This window comes from Rissa tridactyla, chromosome Z (assembly GCF_028500815.1).
Source record: "Rissa tridactyla isolate bRisTri1 chromosome Z, bRisTri1.patW.cur.20221130, whole genome shotgun sequence".
NCBI classification, from domain to species: Eukaryota; Metazoa; Chordata; class Aves; order Charadriiformes; family Laridae; genus Rissa; species Rissa tridactyla.
In genome coordinates, this window is record NC_071497.1 from 1,988,585 (window position 1) to 2,004,763 (window position 16,179).

General features: G+C 40.0%; 1 protein-coding gene across 1 annotated transcript in view; it reads right to left on the reverse strand.

The window, feature by feature from the left end:
• Positions 1 to 3,655: 3,655 nt before the first annotated feature.
• SLF1 (SMC5-SMC6 complex localization factor 1) overlaps positions 3,656 to 16,179 on the reverse strand; it is a 43,396-nt gene continuing 30,872 nt past the window's right edge. Inside the window, exons 14-18 of the mRNA XM_054186555.1 lie at positions 14,777 to 14,952; positions 14,145 to 14,278; positions 12,056 to 12,148; positions 11,480 to 11,662; positions 3,656 to 8,985 (exon numbers count right to left, since the gene is read on the reverse strand). Coding sequence (XP_054042530.1) covers positions 8,501 to 8,985; positions 11,480 to 11,662; positions 12,056 to 12,148; positions 14,145 to 14,278; positions 14,777 to 14,952 — 1,071 coding nt within the window. The 3' untranslated portion in view covers positions 3,656 to 8,500. The remainder of the gene's footprint in view (positions 8,986 to 11,479; positions 11,663 to 12,055; positions 12,149 to 14,144; positions 14,279 to 14,776; positions 14,953 to 16,179) is intronic.

Sequence of the window (16,179 nt, forward strand, 5' to 3'; positions counted from 1 at the left end):
CCTCTGTGTGACTTGCATCAAATCATAATGGGCATTTTATCTTGGTAAAAGAAAATAACGCTAAGCCATACCAAAGCAGAAAACCTGTAGTTTGTGAAAGGGGGTTGGTTATGTTTAAAACTGGCTATTGCAGCAAATATGGGTTGTCTGGGGCAGAGGAGAATTGCCCTAATGAATTCTCTGTCACGGAAAATGGGGTTTCAATGTGCAATTTGCTGTTCTTTGTCAAGTCCTACAGTTCATAATTAAATACAGCGCTGTGATTTTTGCAGCTTGGCCTCCTTCTCTGCAGGGTAATGTGGAGGCTGCACTTTGACCAGACTCTTTTCAGAACAAACAGTGGCATTTTGAAAAGAAATTAATTTTTTAAGCAGTTGACACTTGCACTTGATGCCGAAGCTGTCAAATGCCAGGAAGTTTAAAGCCAGGGTTTCTGTTTACCTTTTGATTTAAGTTGTGATAAAGCAAAGGGAGAGGTGAAGAGAGGATCTGGAGTCGTGCAGTGAGTTTTCACTCGCCTGTCAGTTGTAGGAAATTGGTCTCCCATATTTTTGAGGGTCGTTGTGGCCTGATGTTGTCACGGGTGGAGTGATTAACTTTATTTGTAAGAGAGAAGTAGTGAAATATTTATTAACATAAAACAGTGATTTAACAAAGTTAGTAGTGAATGGGACAGTGTTTTACGAGATTCAATGCCAGGGCACACTTGATTATTTACTGCATAGAGGCTGGGGTCAGACAAGCTCTCAGGGAGACCCTCCCGCTGAGTCCCAAGTTTCAGAAAGGACCCCCTGGCTTTCTAAACTCTTTTTCAGAGAGGAGTCTCGGTGTGCCTGGATCCAGTCCTAGTCCCAGACTTGGTCAACGGTTTATGTCTAAAGGATTATATATGCGCAATCAATCCTTAGATCCCTTAGCTAAGCGAGCAAGTTATCAACCTCGAGTATCAGCACATATAGCGGGGATGAATGGATTTAGAGCAGCCCTGAGAGAAGGGCTTGGGGGTGCTGGTGGATGACAAGCTAGACATGAGCCATCAATGTGTGCTGGCAGCCCAGAAAGCCAACCACAGCCTGGGCTGCATCCCCAGCAGCGTGGGCAGGGGGGTGAGGAGGGGATTCTGCCCCTCTGCTCCGCTCTGTGAGACCCCCCTGCAGTGCTGCCTCCAGCGCTGGGGCACCAACAGCAGAAGGACACGGAGCTGTTGGAGCGGGGCCAGAGGAGGCCCCGGAGATGCTGGGAGGGCTGGAGCCCCTCTGCTGTGGGGACAGGCTGAGAGAGCTGGGGGGGTTCAGCCTGGAGAAGAGAAGGCTCCGCGGAGACCTTCCAGCCCCTGCCAGTCCCTCAAGGGGCTCCAGGGAAGCTGGGGAGGGACTCTGGAGCAGGGAGGGGAGCCATGGGACAAGGGGGAAGGGTTTTACACTGAAAGAGGGGAGATTGAGATGAGATGTGAGGCAGAAATTCTTTGGTGTGAGGGTGGTGAGCCCCTGGCCCAGGTTGCCCAGAGAAGCTGTGGCTGCCCCATCCCTGGAGGGGTTCAAGGCCAGGTTGGACGGGGCTTGGAGCAACCTGGGCTGGTGGGAGGTGTCCCATGCCTGTGGACTAGATGATCTTTAAAGGTCCCTTGTAACCCAAACCGTTTTGTGATTCTATGACTGCTCTGACAGGGGCAGCCTGTTTCCTGGTTGTTACTTAACATAAAAACATGAATAACTTGGATTTAGCAGGTAGATGCACAGCAAGTGGCATTGCAAGACTTTTGTAGAAACCATACCAGGTCTTCAAAAACAAGTGCCTTTTGACTGATGGAAGGAGAAGGCTTAAAAACTTGCAAAGTTTCAGTTCAGAGCATATGAAATACTAACAAGGGGTCATGCAGAAGAGCAGGTGACATCAAAGCTTCCATACTTCCCACTCATCAAACAAAACACGGATGGGAAAGGCAATATTATGCAGTAGCTCTTCTAAAATGAAGACCACATTTCCATATGGACAGATAAAATACCTTCAGTTTCTCATAAACTGTAAAAGTTTTTCAGGGTCACCTTCCCACATCAGAAAAAAGTCTGACTCTGCGAACAAAGGCAGGAAGCAGCAGCTGAGAGGGATATTTGCTAAAGCCCTGAACACTGCAAAAGTTGACCTCTGCCTGCAGCACACGGAGGTCAGCTTCAGCAAAGCTGGTTACAGACTTTCAGAGCTGTGATGGTGACAACCACAACTTCAGTGTGGTGGATACGGCACTTGCCCAAGGTGGAAGAGAGATCCTCTTTTGCCCTGTTCAGTCTGAGTGGACTCCAATCCACGCTGCATATTTCCTATGAGGATGGTGCAGTAGACATGAGGCCATTCAGATGAGGGAGAGGACCTCATTAGACCGTTGATCCTCTTGCAGCTGCAGCTCAGTGCAGAAGAGGATCCAGGACAGCCTCTACAAGAGGCAGCGGCAGCAGGAGATGGCCTGCAGCCTTGAGGGTGATGTTTACAGTGGGTAACAGCAAACATGTAAATAAAACTGGTAAATATTCATGCAATTTTCATGCAGGTATTGCAGAAACAAGGGTGTGCATGTGCACCCCTGCAGGAGAAAAGACAACGAATGTCTCCTGCCCTTGAGGAGATGCTCTGGCCTGTGGAGGTTTTGAAAGATAGGAATAATCCTCGTTCTGCTTTGTAGGGACATCTCTCCCTGTGTCACTACACAGAAACCTAGAGGGGACCTCAAAGTTTTTCCTTGGCTAGCGACTCAATCTGTTATTCATTTGGTATTTAAGGCCTTGAAGTCAGGATCCTGCACAGAGTAAGAAAACCAAAATTTTTTCTTACGTTTATAAAAGGGAGACACTTGCAATGGCAGCTGCTTGCCTATTTGTTGTCTGTCATGTGAAGCAGGGCTTTTCCTTCTTTCCTCCTGGGCATCCCCAGGTGGCTCCCCAGCAGCCCAGGACTGGGTGGTTTTGCTGATGGTCAGCACTCACTGCAGGCAAACGCGGTAATACCACACCAGAGCTTCCTGACGTAAACCTGGCCTTGCTGTGGCACAACATGGCATTTGAGAAGGTTTTTCTGGATTTTTTCAAAAAACCAAAACAAAAGCAGAAAAAAACCCAACCTGAACCTTAGTTTGGTAGTGGTGGTGACGTCCCTATAGATACAGGTGTGCTAGAGCCCTTGGTAACTCCACCCATCATTTAATCCTACCGTTTCCCTCCCTGCTTTTTTGTGTTTGCACAGGCCCTTCAGGGAACAAGTAATTCCCCACGTTCTACGAACACTCCTGAAATCAGAAAGGGTTGATGGAGAAGACGCGCTGTCATCAGTCCACACGGTGCCCACATGAAGCTCGGTCTTCAGTAGCTCAAGAGCCGCTGTTGACAGCGTGTCTCCCGCGCAGAGAGGGTGTGCTTCGAGCAGCTCTGGTTGACCACCATTAAACTGCCAGATCATACCAGTTCTTGGAGTAAAATTTCAGCAGGCACGCACGAATATATTGGGGTAGGTAGCATAACATCATTAAAAAAAAATGGTGCCTTAGTCAGAAGTAGAGAATGTCCAAATTTAAGGCTAAATGGGTAAATTAGGCAAACAACAAACGAACAAACCGAATTATTGACACTGAATTTTTATTATTTTTTAATATAGATCTTTCTGAATCAGTTTATTTTTTGAAATTTTTTCACCGTAGCTTTGACTTCCCCGAATTTTCCAAAGCACCGTTGGTTGCAAATGAGCTGTAATGAGGTAGTGACCGACCTTAGCAAAACATCCACTCCTCTTAAACACAAGAGAAACGTGATTTAGGTGAACTGGGAGTTAAACAAGAATGAGACCTTCTTTACATGACTCTCCTGAAAAACTATGACATTTAGCAAATGTATACAAGCTCATTTAGGTAAGACAAGAATTAGATTAATTAGACTTCAGCTGTGTGCAAGTGACAAGCCACAACGGGTAAACTTCCCTGTGTCAGCACTCTCAACAATTTGTATAAGCCGACTGTTCGTCCTTCCACTGCTTTATTTTCACTTCTCCTACATTCAAGATTAATGACAATTTTCCAGCATCAATAAGATAGCTCTCCTAAAAGATTAATGAAACTTGCATTGAAAGAACCCAGAAGCTGGATCTCAATTTTTTAACTGGACTTGAACGTAGCGTTTTTGCACCATTTTTGATTTTCTCTTCCCTTCGCTCCCCAGCCAGCAGCCTCTTTAAATGTGCATGGAAATAGTAATTCCTGATGTTGTTAAAAAAACCCAGCAAAATAGTCCGATTTTTTTCAATGTGTATTGCCATCAGCTTTAGGCAGACAGAAGCATTGTTTTTCAATATTTCTAATTAATTTTTGAGCAATTCGGTCATGCTCTCCAAACACCTGGTTCACAGATGTCTGTGTAGGCAGCGTTACTGGAGCTCTGCAGTTTTACTGTTTCATCTCTTCTGCCCGGGGTTCCCTGCCTGCCTGCGGGAAAAAGCCTCCTAAATAGTCCTCAGCTCATCCTTCTTAAAAAGAAGGTATTTTGCATTTACTCAACTGCCTAAAATATGCTACTGTAATAGCATCTCTTGATATCCTGACTTAAAGCAACTTCTTAGACAACCCAAAATCTGTATTTTTATTTTTTTTTTCACAAAGATTACAAGTTTGGTTGATAAAGTAGGTGCATTTTCACTATTTTTATCTGACTACGAGAGCAGAGATTAGTATTTTGCAAAGTGTAATTTTTAGAGCTTTTTTTCCTGAAGCAGCATAATTTCATATCCTGGTAAATATGATGGTAAATTTATGAACTTGTAAGGATCTTTATATATTTCAGTTTGATGATTGTAATTATTTAATGTGCATTTAACAGATTAAAAAAAAGGAGTGATCTGACAGATTTTAAAGAGGATGCATTGGGGAATAATCACTGAGCGTGAAGCGTTTCTCGTGGTGTTCCTCCAGGACTGGCACTCAGACCGGCGTGTTTCACCAACAGAGTAAATACACAGTTTACATTTTTTACTGTACGACACTTGCAGGTGTCACAGGAGGAGGTGACATGACTGCTCGTACAGGTCGGCCCAGTTCAGCCGCAGAATGGTTTAGGTTGGGAGGGGCCTTTCGCAACCCGGCTACTGAGCATCAGTCAGGGCGGCAAATGGTGCAGGGAAGAGCTTCGGGACTGTTTAGACAGCCCAAAGGGAGACCGGGCTCCAAGGTTTGAACCTCCTCTCTGTTATAACAAATTTTAAACGGTATTGAAGCCACAGGAATACTTAAATTTGATGAGCTAAGATTTGATCCTAAACAAAAATAAAACAAATAGACAGTGAAGCTCCTGAGCCCAGACACCCAGTATACTGGCAGTAGTGATTTATTTGCCAATGAGCGTGACCGTTCTGAAATCAAGGAACGGTCTGAAAAACCTCTTACAAGTATCAGAGAGGTATTTGCACGTAAACTGATGCACTCCCTGTCTAGTAATGGCAGCAGTGTGAAACAAAGACCATGTCAGAGAAAATATAACACTGAAATTTGGCCTAATGCAACTTTTTGGGCAACTTTTGAAGCTTGACCAACACCTTTGTCGTGCCGTTGTAATTCCCAGCTGCATATCCCAGTGTGCTCCACCTTCTGCTTCGCTGTACCCGCCATCCTGCTGCTACTCGCCTGCCCGGGCAGCACCTGGCACATCTGCAAAAGGGATGTTCTCCAACTGCACGCTGAAGGCGGAGAATAACGGAGAAGTTTTTTAAAGGCCTGGGAAAAACAGGATCGGTGGAGGATGAAGATGCACATTTGTGCTTGCGAAGCACGTCGGCCTGTGAAACGTGGGCATAGAGAGAAAAGGGGGGAGCGGGGCTGGCTGGCTGATTTTGTTTGTTCTTTTAACTAAGCCAAGAAGTGGGAAATACCCTACATACCAAGAGGGATTTTAAAAAGCAGTTAGTTTAATCGCTTAATAGATCTCACTTTATTGCAATCATGATTTAACAGGAAAGTTTTGCTACTCTGAAGGAGAACAGGTACTCTCTAATAAATTAGATGAAGCACATAATTTTATGTGAAATACAACTGAGATATACTTAAGATTTTATAAGGATACGGAGTTTGCAAACTTGGGTGGACGTAAAACTGAGTATGTATAAAACTGAACTCTGTTAAGAGCATAACTGGGAAACAACAGGAAAATTTTCAATACATGATCCTTACTTAAACTGAGAGAACATTAGGAAGAACAAAATTGTGTCACCATATAATTAAAGACTGATGATGCGCACAGACAATATTTAAGTTGGGGCTACATGTAGAATATTAATTCAGACATTTGCTAACTTTTGAATGTTTCACTTTGCAGTGTTAATAATGTTCATTTAGCACATTATCTATTTTCTCTACAGTATCTTGGAGAGATGTACTTGAAATTAGTTTAAATAGGTAAGTAGGACTTACAAATGATTGATGCGCATTTTTTTTCCTGTCTAAATGACATAATAGCAAATAATTGTGGGAATATCTTGGATATATAAGCAGAATCACTCTCTTTATCAGACCAAAGTAATGCTTTTCCTGCTTTCTTTTAAGTCACTAATGTATTATATTAGGACCAGAATTATTCTTCTGTGGTTCTGAGTCCCAATCTTAAATTTCCCGTTACCCATCAAATTCATAACTAAAGAAAATGTTAATATTGCAAACTTAAAGGCATATTTGCATTCTTTAGGAAGTATGTATGTAGCATTTCTTTCATCACACCCTGCAACATACAATACTGATGTTTATTAGTCCATTTCATGTGTGACAAAGGTTTTTTTGGTGTTGCTTTATGCTACAGAAAAATCAAAAGTGCACAAACAGAAACAAATCCGATATGCGCTGACTCTTTTCTATTGGAGCAGGCTGTTCTGCATGCATGTATAAAAGTAACAATCAGTCATTAATAAACACTGAACATTTGTAATGTAGGTCTGGTTCCAAGACCAACTCAGACTGAGCATCTTCAGTGGATTAATTGCTATGAGATCATATATCTCAGCTGCAGAAAGGCGAAATGGAAGTTTTAATGCGCTGCAAGCCAGCTGCATCAGTGTAACTTACTCCCTCCAGTCAAGCAACATCAATTTCAGAAGCAGCTATTATCCACACCCTTTCTTTTAGGGTTCTTTTTTTAATATTATAAATTGCTATTACAGAAGAATTGAAAATGTTGCTAACTAGTACCTTCCTTTTGAAGGCTAAGATTTTAAATTATTCCTGATCTATTACTGAATCTGTTGGCGGGGGGGGGGGGGCAGCAAAATCAGGTATCCTCACTCTAAAGCAGCACTTCCTTCTCTTCCCTTGGAAAGGGAAGGGATAAACTTGCCTTAAAAGCGTATCTCTTCCCAGACCCTACTCTGAAATGACTTTGGCACTGGACTTCTACAAAGATGCAGGGCAGGAAGAGTAGCTGTTGCTGTACAAATGTGCAAAGGGAGCTCTAACTCTTCTGCATCCCCAACACTGTGCAGCACAATTACGTAGTTCAGCTGCCTCGCCAGCCTCAATACCTTTAAAGAACAGCACAGGATTTTCTCTTTTTCTTAATTAATTAAAAGGACCATCTGATAGAATACGTAGCAGACAATCCTAAATTAGGTTAGAGGATTAGTTTAGAGGATTTATCATGTGTAGTTTGCGTGTATTCACAGAACGGAGAACAAAATTCTCATATTAAATGGGGTGTAATTTTTAAGGAGATCCATACTTAGTGTCAGAATCTGATGCCCAGTACGTACTTAAACTGCCTTGTCTAATCCTTTGTAAATTCCCCTGCCAACATAACTAGATTTGTGCCACTGCTTCCACCAGCATCTTTAGTTGAGGGAATCCCAGGAGTGTTCCCAGATCATTTTATACGCTGCTAGTGTAATGGATTTATCAAACTACTGCAAGCCAACACGAGTCAGAGCAGAGCCAAGGACACCGTAAATTATGCGGTGAGGGTGGATTTGGCCCTTCACAGCATCACTGGCCTGGGAAGCAGCAAGGTGAGTGGATCATTTTAAAGGCCTAGTCAGTGGTGCCCGCTGGAGTTCTGCAAATCTGGGCCCTGGTCCTCAAGTCAGTCACTGCACAAATGAACGTGACCACCAGCGCCACGGTGCTGACAAGGGAGAAGATCTTCCATGTGTCTTTGTGTGTGTAACAAGGATTTCCAGGACAGAAAATACAAAGTTTAACTTAGTGCAAATGATATAGCACACTTCCGAGGTGGTCACAGACATCCAGATCTATCAGGCCAGCAGAAGTCATTGGTATTGGAACTATTGCCTAAAAAACACACTGCATAAATGCCTCTGACTTCCAGGTTCTGGTAGATGGAAGTATTAACATGGAAGATACTAACATGTGGGGCTCGTGTAGGGCTATGAAATTTGTAGTTCTTTGGTTGCCGGAAAAAAAAGCTAGCCCAATACCAAGGGTTGTCAAGATTCACCCAATGTCGCTTGTTTTGGAGACAACTGTTAAAAAGATTTAAGTAAAGAGCTGATATGCCTCGACCATAGTTTCCAGAGCTGCTAATAAAGCCTTCATCTGTTCTCCAGGGAAAAACAACATGTTTGCAGATATTTCTTGGAGAAACTGTGGTAGCTTTTGAAAACTTTCTAGCTCTCTAAAGTATGTATCTACTAACCAATCTGCAGAAAATACATTTTTCATCTTACAGTTATCAAGAGCCATTAATGGAAGTACACTTGAACAAGCTACCTCTCTGAGAGTCAATGTAAAGGGTGAAGACAGATTGTAAACTGAACAAAAATTCAGCACCATCTTATTAAATAACATCAACCACAGTTCTCTCTGCTGACTGCAGAAATCTTGTTCTGTGCGTTCATAGAAGCTGTCGATGTTCTCTTCTGGATGAACAACATTCAGAAGTTCTTGCTTTACTGGTATGGACTCAACATAATCCAGTGGCAGCTTTCCATTGGAGTCCCTCTGCTGTAGAAGGGCTGGTCCTGCAGGGAAAATACAAACATTAATAACAACAGCACATTCGATTTGGCAGCCAAACAAGATTTTCGTTTGGCTTTTGCCAGAAGCTAGGAGTCTGTTTAAATTCCTTTTTGTACAAAGTTATGTTGATGTAACTGATGAGTTACACATTTGCAATACAATCTAGAACATGTAGAAAGACCCTTTGTAACAGTTTCTTTACAATATTGTCTTTATTTTCTTCCCAGGTTTGCTAGGTTTAAAGCCAATGATTATTATGTAGAAATGGAAAAGAAATTCAAATGTTGCTTATCCAAAAATTTCAAGTAATTATAAAAATGTATGTCAAAATGTAATGTTATTACTGTTGTAAAATGCCATTAAGTATTTTATAGACCAGCTTATTTGCTGACACTGACTCCAGATTAAAGGCATGTTACTATGATGCTCTTTATTTTACTTCTTTGGCTGGTGTGAACACCCTTGCCCTAGGCTACGCAGCAAGGTAAACTATTGAGGTAGGAATCCTAGTCTCCCCCAACAACTGAATTTCAAAATTTTGTCTTAAGAGACTTTTGAAATGGAAAGGGTAATTAATAAATAGATTTAAAGTAAGTAAATGGGACATGTTTTACTTATTCAGAATGTACTACATTCTTACGGTATTTCCTGTTTATTAGCACAACGAGGCTATTAATATTTAAACAGTTTACAGAGATCTTGATGAGTTTAAGAAAGACTGCACCAGTAAGAAAAAATGAAGGCAGTTCAAACTACAGGTGTGTTTTTTCAAAGATAAACACATCAGGAATCTTCTTACGTAAATTTGGGTTACTATGCTAAAATAATGATGACATTTTAACTTGAATACGTTTTCAGAAATATATTTTAATTACAGAAGGTAATTCACCGCATTACATATCCATAGTAGATGGTTTAACTTTGCTGTGATTAAAGCTGTATTGTTTTCCTCCATCGCTGATTATGTAATATAATTAACTGTCGCAAGCTGAAGGCTTTTAGAGACAGACAGCGGAAAAAGTTTTTGCAGAGACGTGTTCTAAATTACTGAGCTGAGTAAATCCACACCGAAGGGGTAACACCAGAGTCTTGTCCACTATTTGACAGGCCAAAACGCAGAGTGTGACAAAGGCAAAGATAAGGGTACACGCAGCCTTATAGTTGCCAGAAAACCTTGATGAATGCAAGTGCAAGCAGAGCTCTTCCCCTAGGACAACAGGATCATCCACTACCTATTCTTCACAATAGCCGAGGAAAAATGCACATCTGTCAGTGCAATGCCATTTCCAATTGAGGAGCCCGGCTTACTACAATATCGGCTGTTGCATCACTTAGAGCGATTGAACTGAGCCCAGCTATTGGCTTGGCATGTCAGATACATGGCTCGGTAGATATATAAAACACCTGGGAGCCACAGAACTGAAGCTCAGCAAACACAGAGGTAGAGCTGCAGAGGAATGTATTGATTACGAGCCGGTGCTTGCACAACAGGCACAGAAATAGCCTTTAGGGGGCAGGAGAAGACTGTAAATACGGAGGGTCGTACGCCAAGAATGAAATAAAATTTTGTTTCTCTACCTTAATTAAGTAATAGGCCATCTAAATACAGTGCATTCTTCTGCCTCGTGGCTATATGCAGAATGATCTTTATTCAAAAAATTTGGGACTCAGCATATAATGCACAGAGATTAAACTGACACAATAGGTCAATGGAAAGGATATCGCAAATGCTCATTTTAGTAAATGAATTAAAAGAAGGAAGAGTTGATATCCAAGAACATTCTTTGCAGTTGATTTTTTTAAAAAACATGCTAAGTTAATTACATTGATACAGAATATTTCAAGACAAGATACAAGTTCCCTGTCACTGAACAAAAAATGTTGTTCAAAACATTTATCATGTGTCTGCCTAAGGGGCAATGTATCTTTTTTTAGAAACTAAGGCATCCCTCCCACTATTATCCCTAAACAGCAGTTATCACAATTACAATATAGATTCCATTCTCAAACTAATTACCAAGCTAATTGTGTTCTTCAAAGACCATCACATTAATTTTCATAAATGCTGAACAAATTTATGTTGAAATACATGATTATATAGAGATTTACTGATCTATTTTTGCGTCGTGGTAAAAATAGATCAAAACAAAAGAAAATCCTTAGCTTTGCTTGGTGACTAGGTAATCTTTATCTTCATTAATGAGTTTGGAGAATATAGTTACAATGCATATGGTGTAAAATGCAGAATAAAAACATTACCATATTGGAAAAAAATGTGAAAATCCCAGTTAATTTCATATTCAGCTGATCAAGATAAGTGTGAAAACAGTATTATTTTTATTGTGACCAAAACAGCTTGGCTTAAAAATGTTTTAAAATAAATATTTCATAATAAAATTGTATTTTAAGCAACTATTAAGAAAAACACCACGACCCTCATATGGACTCAGAACAGTGGATAATTTCCCTAAACCAGTTTAGCATAAATGCACTCACCCCCATGCTGAAGTAGCAGCTTGCCAATTTCTACATGTCCATTTGACAGTGCATCATGCAAAGGAGTCACCCCGTCCACTTGACTGAGCAGGTCTACCTCTGGACAACGCTGCAAAATTTCACGGACACACACTGTGCTGCCATGGTTACAGGCTTCATGCAAAGGCGTCCAGCCAGCATAGTCTGAATTATAAATCAAGGGAAGTTTTAAAACAGCAGAAGTAGTACTAAAATGTTAATAATGTAATTTATTAGACAGCAAAACACTTTACTTTTTAGTATTCATTGTGGCTACCGTGGCAGCTTGTGATTTCAAAACAAGAAATTCTATTAAAAAATAGCTGAAAAACATTAAATAGCACTTTTAAAAATCAGTAGAAAACGTGATGTTAAAATGCACTTTAGTTATAAATTAACCTTTCCTCAATTTTTGCTATAAATTCATCATTTTGTGTTGTTTAAAATAATAAAGACAGTTTTAATAGTATAAATACACACTTTATTACCAAACAGATATTAATACACTTCTTTATCCGGCTTAATTTCTTATTTCTGTAGAGAAACTGAATAACTTACCTTTAGCATTAATGTCTGTTCCAGGGGAAGAGAGAAGCTGAATCAATCTCTCCACTTTGTTTCTTATGCAAGCTCTATGCAGGGCTGTCTCTCCTACCATAAAAAATTAATAGATTACACTAGACTAGGCAAGATAGCAACTAAAGAAAATAATCAAAGTGCCTGGAACTAGGAGACCTGGCTATATGCCAGAAAATTCAATAATGAGTAAGATTTTCCTTTATCCTGTTTAACCATCTTTTAAGAAAATTCAAAAAAAACCCACAGAGCTTCTGTTCCACCAGAGATCCAGCAATGAAATTGTATTGCAAACGGTTTAACACAGGAATTATCTCCCCCCAGTTCAAGGTTTAAAGCTTCAATCACACTATAAAAGCACCAAGTGATCACAGAACATCAAAAATACTGGGTTTTGAAGCAATAAAACTTTAGAGTGCAGTTGCCCTCCCTTAAATTTATTCATGAACCTACGTTAAAATGTATGGTTCTTTTTACACAGCATTTATAGCTTAATTCAAATGAATGTTTCTGGCTAAGCACGAGTGCCTCTACACACTCAAGTATAATTCAGAACTTCAAATCCGTTAACAGATGGTTTGCTGTTTCTCAATAGGCTGTCTGACTTGGCTACAGTAGCAAGGGAGGGGGGAAGGAGAGAGAAATAAATGATGGGGTCCTAATAATAATAATAGTTTAAAAAAAAATCCCCTGGAAAAAGAAATCCTGAGCATTCGTACCATGTAAAGCTGAAGTAAGTGTGAAAAAATGAACAGCAAGCAGCTGAGAACTGCTGCTTGCACGTAAAGACACCATTAGTTTCTGCATGATAAAAACTTCAGACCCGTTCTAAACGCTGTTTTGCTTTCACTAAATGATTAGGTTTGAACAAGAGCCCGAGGAAAATCTTGATGCCAGGTGAAAGATGATGCAACAAACATCTTCGAAATGAAAAATATCTCAGGCTAAATCTCTCGGCCTTTGCGATAAGATTTACATGGTATATTTTGTTATATTAATACCTTCACTATGTAAATCTGTCAGCTCCATACTCATTCTTTCAACAGAAGATACTTCTTGCAGTTTTGGCAGGGAAAGAATAGAAAAAAAGTGGTTGGGTTGGGTTTTTTTTTGCCCTAGTCCTTCAACTCACTTTTCTTTCTAGAAGTCACCATGTAATAATTCACATCAATTTTACTTGCAAAAGCAATATTGAGAAAGGGAACCAATTTTAAAAATGCATGGTCTGGCTCTGTTACTGAAGCTCTCTTAAATCCCAAAAGAGGGTGAGGGGTTTTTTTGTCCTTCAGTGTTTGTGATACAATTCTGGTTTTAATTTTTTGAATGATCCCAGCTTGTTTTTTCCAGTTTTTGCTAAGCCTTCTCTTGGGTGTCATGATTAATATAGCCGTGTTTTAAGCGATATAGATAAATTTCTGATGATGAAGATGACAAAAAGTAGTTCCAGCAAGTAATTCTGTTCAGGTAAAGGCTCATGTAATGTATGATTTACATGATAATATTTACATTATGTTTGTGTAGTAAGTAGGAACCGAATGAATTACTGCACTGCTGTTTTATTGCTTAGGTACTTGGGTTCCAGTATAACTAAGACAAAAGCCAAATGCCTTTCATAGTCTGGGCTGAATGCCTGGAAGAAAACAGTCCATATGCTTAACACAGCTATGTAACATAGCATACTCCTCAGTCTTTGTTCACAAAATGTCTAGGACTGAAAGAGATGAAGACCGAATTATACTTTCAAATCGGAAGACGTTGATCCTACCAAGCACAGGTTGAGGTGGATTAGCAAAGTAAGGCGGGCAAGACTGGAATGAGCTCACACAAGCTGTACACTGTATTTAATATCTGGGAGGGGGAGGGGGAATGGAGGAGGCAGCTTTATTCCACCATATATACAATTCCTCCTTTTAAACAGACATCGGAAAAAAGAAAGACAAACCATAAAAAAATAATTCTTGGGCATAAGCCATCATTTTAGTTCAGCATTCATCAGGACAAGATTTTCAAGCCTGAAACTGTTGATTATTACCATATAAAGTTCTTAAGATAAATCAGATATACAGCATACCTTTCATATTTCTCTTGCAAAAATGCACCTCTTCAGCCAAAACGTAGCAATTCTCTTTGGTGTATGAAGACTCAACTTCTGCTTTTGCTCTAAGCCTCTTTGTCATTGGAGGGCACTTATTAAAGATTAAGTCACTGAAAAGAGAGCAAAGGGGACATGTCCAAAATCACTATTTTATATTTTAAGATAATGTATACATACTTAATGCTTTTAAATGTGTACGTACAGCATACTTAGATCTATCCACTTCAGAGTTATTTCTGAAATGTCTTAATTACATAATTTCTATGTCATTTAATTATAACTGTATTCAAAACAGTAATAAAATTAAATTACCCACAATTAAACTTTCTTTAAAGGTAATTCTACGAACAGTTCAACTTCTCTATGCACACTTTAAATTTAATATTGGGAAAATATAACTGCATCAGCCTGCAGGTGCACTGAGATGGAGGATGAGGGGAAAGAGGGAACCCCAGCCCAGAGGTGTTACAGGTTTACAATGGAGCTTTCTGTCAGTTTCAGCAATTTGTAGACAACAAAACAGGTCATATAAAGTTCAAGAAATGTGTCAGGTCAGAAGCTGTCCCCCAAAGCAGAATAAAACTGGTGATGTTATAGGTATTACTTACGGTAGGTCAGGCAGCACTTTGACTTGGTTCTGCTTATCACCATTTAGCATCTGTAATGCCCTTTGAGACTCAGGGCATGGCCATTGCCCTATTTTCATTTTCTTTTTCTTTGTATTCTGTATGTTCCTTGTCTCATGCATCCCTACCTCTCGCAAAGCAGGCGAATAGGAACAGACCTGTTGCAAAAGTAACATTTTCAATGACAATATATACAGTAAATTAAAATGCAGTCATTTTTTAATGTTGCACTTCATGCAAAGCAGTCACCCGCCACCCGCAGCTTGCTGTACCTAAGTTTTTAAAAATATGATCCCTAAATGACTGCATATATAGATTGTTTAAAGCTATCTTTGCAATCTTTTTTATATTCTTGTAGTTCACCCTTTCTGCTGGCCTCAGAGGTGAATGTATCGTGTCTGAGCCAGAAAGTGGAAAATTCTACACCTCTCTCTTGGTTTTTTGGTAGCTGAGAAAATTTTGATCGCTTTAGCTGGACACAAGACTGAAGTAAAGCTATTTGATTCTCAGCTACTTCATGAAAGTATTTACAAGCTTCCAACCCAAGGAGCAAAACGGTAAAGAAATACTCACTCTCCTCCTTCATCTCTTCTAAGATGAGGGGTTGGATTAAGCCTTTGACCGTTGTGAAGGCAATAAGCTAGCTATGTCTTAAGTGCTCTCTCATTATTATGGTAGCTTTGGACATTGTAGATATTTTGGTTTCTTTCCAGAAATACAGAGCTTCCAACCCCGTACACCGCTCGTTTTAAGTAGTCATATAAGTTTCTGCGGTTTGGTAAAAGCATAGGAAAAAGTCCAGTGAGGGAACTCATTCAAGGATTACACAACGGTTATATCTGAAGAAAGATGCTAAAGAAGGCTTTGAGTATCCAGCAGATCACTGTAGATTCTGCAGGTAACTTGCAATGGGTGAGGGACATCTTACGTGCACCCTCACTGCACATTTACCCCCAGAGTAGGAGGGCACTATTTGAACCTGTAGAACAGCCTAGCTGATAACGTCCTGTAGGAGAAGAGTTGGAAAAATTGGACAATAGCTAATACGATTGTATGGAATGAGAAAGGAAGAACAGTAATGCTACGGAAAGCCACAAAAAGCACATGAACTTGTTTCAAGCACTACAAAAATTTACATTTAAGTAGTTGCAGAAGAGTGATCAGTAGTCATGGCAATACTAAAAATAGCAATTGCTGCTGCATACGTGTTGGCAACTCATGTTAAATATTAGATATATAGTTGGTTTATTTTTAAAATTCTGACCCTTTTTTGTTAGAGCTCTGTTAAACACGACGTATTAATAAACAATGATCTCTGTTCACAAGAAACTCCTGCAAAATTCAGGAAAACTTATGCATGGAAAGTGTGTAAAGGTGTAAATTTG